The 8,024-nt window shown below is 58.4% G+C and overlaps 1 protein-coding gene across 41 annotated transcripts in view; it reads left to right on the top strand.

Moving 5' to 3' along the window:
• Window positions 1-2,508: 2,508 nt before the first annotated feature.
• The window catches only part of CAMK2B (calcium/calmodulin dependent protein kinase II beta), a 106,770-nt gene continuing 101,254 nt past the window's right edge, over window positions 2,509-8,024 (top strand). For 37 of the 41 annotated variants that reach the window (XM_054237040.2, XM_054237038.2, XM_054237039.2 and 34 more), the window contains exon 1: window positions 3,295-3,415. In XM_054237040.2, the coding sequence (XP_054093015.1) occupies window positions 3,351-3,415 (65 nt within the window). In that variant the 5' untranslated portion in view covers window positions 3,295-3,350. Of the gene's footprint in view, window positions 2,817-3,294; window positions 3,416-8,024 lie in introns of those variants that run through there. The other 4 variants (XM_078342339.1, XM_078342333.1, XM_078342340.1 and 1 more) reach the window with 2 other exon arrangements.

Here is an 8,024-nt window from a genome sequence, read left to right as displayed (position 1 = left end):
CCAGAGAGTCATGGTTGGAAGTCTTTCTCCCTTCTAGCCATTTCTTTCTGCTAGGGAGAAGCCCTCTGGGTCTGAGGGTGGGGAGTGGGCTATTTTTTGAGTGGCAGTGTGGGGTCAAGCTGTCTGGCTATAACTCAGTCCTTCCCCACTGTCTGGTGCCCAATCATGCCGACCTTCCTGCGCTCACCAGGGTGGTTCTACATCATACCTCTTATGTTCCAGCTCTGAGGAGGGACTGCCCGGGCTCTCAGGTGCTAACAGGTACAAGAGGCAGGGAGAGGTGCAAGATACAATGGATCCCAAATTGCATCTCTTAGTGACTCCCACGTTCTTGTGTAACCCTGGATCTGGGCAGTTTCTCACCTTTTGAAAGGTGACCTTGGCCAGGTGTGGTGGCTCACACCCGTAATCCCAGCACTTTGGGAGGCTAAGGTGGGTGGATCACCTGAGGTCAGGAGTTCAAAACCAGCCTGGCCCACATAGGGAAACCCTAACTTTACTAAAAATACAAAAATTAGCAGAGCGTGGTGGCGGGTGCCTGTAATCCCAGTTACTTGGGAGGCTGAGGCAGGAGAATCGCTTGAGCCTGGGAAGTGGCAGTTGCAATGAGCTAAGACTGCACCACTGCACTCCAGCCTGGGCAACAAGAGCAAGACTCCATCTCAAAAAAAAAAGAAAGGTGACCTCATAAAAGACTACCTGGTGTGCTGCTGTGTCCACACCCAGTGTTGCAGAAAGCTGTGTGAGTGGGTCTGTTTGTATGCATGGGTTTGTGTGTAGGTGTGTGTTTGTGTTTGTGTGTGTGTGTGTGTCTGTGGAAGGCAACGGAGGTTTTATGGGGCACTGGGGTTTGATCATTGTCATTCTGTGGCTGTGTGATTGTGGGCAAATTACTATACCTCTCTGTCTCTCCATTGTCTCATCTAGTAAAATGTGGATAATAATAGTACATGCTTCATAAGATTGTTTCAGAATTAAATGACATAGCACATGTAAACTGCATGATCAGTGTCAGCTGTCATTAGTACCACTTTATCTCCCGGACATGCCAGTAGGAGTGTGTATGGCTTCATGGTAGCCTGGAAAGAGTCCGACTTACAGAGGGTGCAGTTTTCTTTTGTCTTATTTGTATTCTTTTTTTCTTGAGACAGGGTCTCTCTCTGTCACCCAGGCTGGACTGCAGTGGCGAGATCTTGGCTCACTGCAACCTCTGCCTCCTGGGTTCAAACGATTCTTGTTTGGGATTATAGGCATGCACCACCACATCTGGCTAATTTTTGTATTTTTGGTAGAAATAGTTTTCACCATGTGGGCCAGGCAGGTCTCGAACTCCTGACCTCAGGTGATTCACCCATCTCAGCCTCCCAAAGTGCTGGGATTTGTAATCTATTGTGTGGCCCTGCTTTGTCTTTCCGGAGGTCAGAAATGGAAAGCATGGATGCTTCCAGCAGGTGCTAGAAGAAACTCCTGTGGGGTTAAACGCAACTCCAAGAACAAACCTCAGACTTGGCCTTCAGTCCTTCCTTGAGCCCATGCCATTTTCTCTGTTAGGATGGCTCAGGGTTCTCTGAGTCCGAGACTGACATGGACGGAGTCTCCCTTCCTGCCGTGGTCTTGCTGAAGTCAAGGCCAGGATCCCTTTGCCTCCTCAGCTGGGGACTTCCACAGGTGACCCAGCACTCACCTTTGGCCTGAGAATTTCTCATCCTCTAGCTGTCTTCTGGGTGCAGGCTGGTCGATGGCAGGGACTTGTTGCTGTGTGGTCTACTAATTGCCCAGCAGTCCTGTGCCAAATGCATCCTGGCCCAGAAGCGCCCTGGCTGCTGGCACTCAGAATCCCTTTATCCCCTCCCTTATCCTCACAACATTTATTGTGGCTTGTGGGGCTTGCCCTGGGCTGGCCATGAGGTGAGAGGGATGGCAGGATAGGCCCAGAACTGGTCCTTGGGGAGCAGTAAGGAGGTCATGTCAGGGCAGAAGCATGACCCAAATCCAGAGTGGGCTGCTGGAAACCCCTGGCTCAGAGCCTGCCCAGGACAGATCCTGTCAGGAGAGTGTGGGGATGTTGGAGCCCAGTGGTCTGAAGTCCCAGTTCTGGACAGCAGCCCTGGTGCCAGCCCTCAGTAAAAGCTGTTTTGTGGGAAACCAGGTCGGCCCTGCCTCCTGCCTGCCTCCCTGCACTTGCCTCCTTGGCCTCCAGGTCTACTTTCAAGAGGGGGTTGGGTGGATGGGCTCTCTTCCTCTAGGCAAAAGCAGGGAGCAGGCAGGTGAACTATGCTGGAAGAGGAAAGAACGCATTCCCTTACCTGGGCAGGGTGGCTTTGAGCTCTCAGAGCCCGCCAAATTGCTGATGGAGCAGCCCCTGTTCCCTGGCTCAGGGTCCCTTGGCCTGGACTGCGAGTCGCCTCCTGGGACCTCCATTCCAAACATCACAGCAACCAGTCTTTGGAGAAGTGGTGGGGGAGGAAGGGGCTGGGGCCAAGGGGACATGGCAGGCTCCACCCTTTCACTTTCTCATGCTAGTGTCCCAGTGTGCACCTCTGGGCGGCTCCTCCTGGCCAGGCAGCCTTTGTGGCGTGTGGGCTGATGGAGACTGGGCAAGAGGGATCTGGCAGCATCTCTTCCTGGAGGTGTGAGGAATGAGTCCTGTGGAGGGCAGCACGTGGGCCCCCGGCCTCCTTGTGGGTCCCAGTCCCCTCCTGCTGTCAGACGAGGTGGGCCTTCAGGGGAGAGAGGAGGCTGCGTTCATTGTGTGCACTCTTCTGTGTTATGTGAGAGTGAGGGGTCACCAGCACCAAGTGGCCTGCGTGCACGAGGTGCGGGAGTGGTGCGGGTACAGGATGAAGGCATCAGTACAGGGCGCGGGTGTGTGTGAAGGGTGCGGGGGCGGGCGGGGGCGGGCGCGCGTGTGTGCAGGTGCAGGTGCAGGTGCGGGCGCGTTGCGGGTGCGGGGCACGGGTGTGTGTGCAGGACGCGTGTGCAGATGCAGGGCGCGGGTGCCGTGCGGGTGCCGTGCGGGTGCGGGTGCAGGAGCAGCGTGTGCAGGGCTCGGGGAAGGCGCGTGCAGGGGGCGGCGGGCGGGGCGGGCGCGGCGGCGGCGGCGGCGGCGGTGACAGCGGCGCCCGCGCCTCCCCGCGCGTAGGTGTGCGGCGCGCTCCTGGCGGGGACGGAGCGAGCAGATCTCGCGTGCGCTCGCCGCCCGGCGCAGCCCAGCCCGGCCCCCGCCTGGCGCCGCGAGCCGAGGTGTCTCCCGCGCCCGCGCCCGTGTCGCCGCCGTGCCCGCGAGCGGGAGCCGGAGTCGCCGCCGCCCGAGCGCAGCCGAGCGCACGCCGAGCCCGTCCGCCGCCGCCATGGCCACCACGGTGACCTGCACCCGCTTCACCGACGAGTACCAGCTCTACGAGGATATTGGCAAGTAAGAGCCGCGGCGCGCGCGGGCTGGGCCGGGGACCCCAGAGAGCCGGGACCTCCAGGACCCTCGGCGCCGCCGGCTCTGGACGCACTGCGGCCCCGCGCGCCGCGGGTTCCTCTGGGCTCCGGGCCCAAGCACACGGCCCGGCGCGGCCCCGACCCCCGAGCCCCAGGCCCCGGGCCCGGCTGCCGGACCTCAGCGCGCGTGGCCCTGCCCAGCTCTGCCCAGCGCTGCTGCCGGGCCGGGGCTCCGGGCTCGAGACTTGGCGCGGCGGGGGCGGCAGCAGGTGTCCCCGGAGCGCCCGGCAGACGTGACGCATTTGGCGGCGGGGAGGTCAGAGAGGAGGGGCGCGCGGGGGTGGCCGCCTGGCCTGGAGCGCCGGGAGGGGTCCGCTGTGGCCCCAGAGGGTCGTCCCCAGACGCGGGCGCGCTGTCCCCACCCCCACCCAAGCGGCGGGCGGGGGTGGCGGGACCTGCTTGCTCCTGCTTCTGCGCGTGGCCCCATCCGTGCGGGGGGCGCCCGCGTGGAAGAGCCGCCGCTATGGGTCCCCTGGGGAATCTGGGTTCTGAAGGATTTTTCCCCAGATTCTTCTGGAAACAGGAATTTGGAGGTGGGGGAAGGACGAGGTTAGGGAGCCTGGATCAGGTCATGGGGATGCGAGGAAAGTCTACGAGCTTGACTGGGTTGCTAATTTCAGGGTCATCAAGGTGGGTGGGGGCTGGATTTTGAAGCGTTGACGAGGGGCCTAAAGGGGAAGGGGCTTCGAAGGTTTGTTTGAAGTGGGGCCTCACGGTGAACAGGTGCCGTGGCTCCCGTTCTCCGCTCAGCAATATGAGCAGTGTGGGGCGAAGGTCTGGTTTTGGGTCCCCAGTCCCGGCTTTGTCCCTCGGGTCAGAGATGGGAAGCCCCTCAGGGGCCTCCTGTTTGACCTGGGGTCTCCGGTCTGAGAATGAAGGTGGATGCACCTGGCGTCTCCGCGACTAGCTTCAGAACTCCTGAATCTTCAGCCTGACTGGGCCAGAGCCCCATCCTTCTGCGTCCTCCCCCATCCACCTCCGTCCCTTCAGTGCAGGCGGTGGGGGCGCTGGCGGTGCTGGCAAGATTTCCTCTTACACATCCAGAAGCAGATCCTTTTTTTCCTTTACTAAATAAGTGTCTGGTTAAACCTTGTGGTGGGTGAGGGACGCTGATCATTGATAATTGTGGAGTGTGGAGCTGGAGGAGTGTGGGGGTGTGTTCATTCCCCACTTCTCACTGCACGTGTGGAGAGGATCCGGTAGGGGTTGCGGGTGTGGAGCCCAGCCCTGTGCAAGAAGCCATGCTGGATGGGTGGATGGGGGCCAGGCTGGCTTGGGGACCCTTTTGTGGATGGATCTGGAGAGCACCCCAGGGCTGAGACCTCGAGGGAGGGGGCGGGCCCAGCCCCCTTCATTCGGATCCCAAGTTGGGGGCTGGTTCCCCTGTCTCCACCCCTCAGAATCACACATCTACCCCCATCTGTCCTCTTGGCCTCCAGAGGTGTCCTGGCTGTTGGTGGGGCAGGTGGGTGGCAGTTAATGTGCCTAGCTCTCCGAGGAAGAGAGCAGCAGTGGGAAGTCACTCTTTCCTCAGGGGCCTTCTTGTCGTCTTCTCTGCTTGTGCCCAGAAGCATAGAGGCCCTCACACCAGGTGTCCCTGGTCTCCTCTGAAGAAGCCACTTTCAAGACCTTCCCAAGTACTCCCAGTGTCCTCAGCCTGCAACTCACTCTGGCTGCTCCTTCTCCCCTTTGCTGCAAGCCAACTTGCATCCAGCAGCAGTGACAGGGTGGCCAGCTCCCCGCTGAGCCTCCCATTCCAGCACAACTGGATGTCCTGGCCAGTGCTACCCACACTGGGGAATGGAGGTCTCTGGGGCTGCCTGGGGGAGGCTGAGAGAAGTGGCTCCAGAGGTGGAGACCAGGTAGGACTGAGACTGCTGGGCTTCTCTCTGAAGCCTGAGAATGAGCCACCACCAGAAGGGAGCGAGTGTGGCCTCCAGAGCGAAAGCACCAGCAGCCATGCAGCTCGGGGTGAGGAGTGGAGCCTGGCATTGGGGGAGCCCCATGGCCTGGGACAAGAGCAGGCAGCTCAGCCCAGTGCACCTTTGTGGAGCCCTGCTAGGCGCCGGGCCCCTGGGGACCACCAAGGGCCTGACACTGCACTACTGTGTTATCTCTGGGGTAGAGAAGGGACTGATCCTTTGGGGGTGCAACTGTGCTGCCATAGAGGTGTGCCAGGGAACTGGGAAGGCAGAGCAGGGCGCCCAAGGGGGATGTGTGAGGCCAGGGCTCAGTTGTGGGCACTCAGCCCATTTGCAGCACTGGGGTCTCTTGGTGGACATGTTGGCTGGTTGTTGACAGTGCCTGTCCGGGGCACAGTTGGTGTTGCTTCCTGGCCCCAGGTGGACATGTCCAAGTTTATTTAAAGCTGCAGCCCTTGGCACCCAGTCAGGTGGCACTGAGCTCCCCTCCCAAAGGAAGGACTTGGCCTCAGGCCCGAAGCTGCTCATGTGTGATGAGGCCACTGGCCTTTCCCCTCCCTTGACCCATCCTTTTGCTTGTCTCTGCTCCCGAATCTTCCCCAGGGGCCTGGGTAGCAGGGTCAGCCAGCCAAGACGAGCGGCTTTCTGTGGCCCTGCCTTGCCCTGCCCAGCTCTCCTGGGAATGTGTGCCCTTCCCTGCTTAGCCTGGCCGGGCTCAGAGACAGTAGCCTGGTGGCCCGTGTCCTGGACACAGGAGCCTGGGAGCAGTTACAGAGCAAGGCAGGGAAGCCCTTAGCCCGGCATGGCCCAACCATCAGTGCAGTTCTAATTTTTTTATATTGGGCAAACTTTAAAAATCCAGAAAAAAACCAGGGATAATAAAATGAACACAGTATCTCTTCTACCCAGAATTGAAAATGGTTAATCTTTTGTCATTTTGGCCTTAAGTCCTTTTTAAAAAAATTGTAAGAAGTATTACAAATGAATATTAAGTAACCCATTTTCATCCAACTACTGCTTTTGTATTTTTCCTCCCAGGCTCTTTTGGGTACATTTACACATGGATATGAGTATCCGTAACTAATACACAGGATTCTTTTGTGTGTGTGTTTTCCTTTCTTTACATAAAAAACCTGGGACTTGTATGTTTCACTCAACAGTCTTGTTGACACCTGTGCTCGTCGATGTGTTTGATCTCGGGCTGCTGCAGTGACCTGTAGTGTGAACATTGTGTCCTGCCTGCCCGCCTCCCGATGGAAATCTAGGTTGTCTCCTGTGTTCCGCTGTCACCCAGCACATGGTGGCCAGCACCATAATGGCCCTCGCCCTGAGTGTGTCTGGGGCGCAGGTGTGAGAGTTTCTATAGGGTGTGTCCCTGGCGGTGGGGCTGTCTCCACAGGTGTCGCCACTCTCCCTGCTGTGTCCACCTGCACAGCAGCGTTGGGGCGACCCTTTCCCTGGGTGCTGCCTGCCGTTCCTCACGTTGGCAGGTTGTCAGTGTCGACCATTTGTCGGGTAGGAAGAGGTCTCACATTCTGTATTCAGCCTCGTGAATCTTCCATTTTTGGGGAGTTGTCTCTTTTCAAACATGGAGTTCTCCCTAGAATAAAGCATCTCCCATGAGGTTTTGGAAATCATTTCAGGGGTTCATGGGCTCGTCCTTTTCTGGGGGAGATGGCAACTAGGGCTTGTGGGCCATGTTGTAATAGCACCTAATATGTGCATTACTTTAAACCTTTGGTTTGATTTATTGATTTGATTGATTTGATTCGAATTGTCCAGAAAGGCCCTTCTCCCCAGCCCCATTTTACAGACAAAGAACTGAAGTTCAGGAAAGGTTGGCAACTTGCGCAAGCCTAGGCAGCGAGAAAGGCCCTGAGCTCCACCCCAGGGCACCTCCCGCGTTCCCACCTCTTCCACTGAACCTCAGAGAGGCCCAGAATGACCTTGATATGTCCTTGACTCCATCCAGTGGTACCCCAGTCACCAGAGAGCAGGCTGTGTCCCGGGGCGTGTGTGGCCTGACCGCTGGTGGGGGCATCACTGTCAGCTGGCAAATGCCTTCTGCTGAGAGGCGCACTGTGAACCAGCGAATGGCCTGCTAGGTAGTTAATAGATAAACTTAGGAAATTCAGAGCAAATCAATTGTTGAGTCTCCAAGCTCTGAGCCGGTTGCCAGGGAAGAGAGGAATGGAGGAGGAGGGATCACTGTATTTGCTTTCTCCCTCCCTGGAGCACAACAGGCACTCCCTGCCTTAGGGGCCTTGGCCAAGCCCTCTCTCTTCCCCATCCCTCACAGCTCACTCCCTTGGGCTGCTCAGCAGGCTGTCCCAGATGCCCCCCCAACCCCTGCCCCCGCCACGTTTTCTGCCTCCCCACTCCTCCCTGCCCCTCCCCCCACTTGTCTCCTCCCTGGCACTTTGCCCCATCTGATGTGCTGGACAGCTTACCCACAGAGAGATGGAGGTCCGGTCCCCTGCTCACGGCTGTGTCCCCAGTGCCTGGTCTGAGGTGGGGAAGGGATGAGTTGGGTGGGCTTCTGCCTTCCGGCCTGGCTCGGAGGAGGCCAGCAAGAGTCCTCCTGGTCTTGATTCCTTAATGTAGGGTAGTTTA

The sequence above is a fragment of the Callithrix jacchus genome, chromosome 11 (genome assembly GCF_049354715.1).
Source record: "Callithrix jacchus isolate 240 chromosome 11, calJac240_pri, whole genome shotgun sequence".
In the NCBI taxonomy this organism is placed as follows: Eukaryota; Metazoa; Chordata; class Mammalia; order Primates; family Cebidae; genus Callithrix; species Callithrix jacchus.
This window is presented reverse-complemented; position numbering and strand designations above follow the sequence as displayed.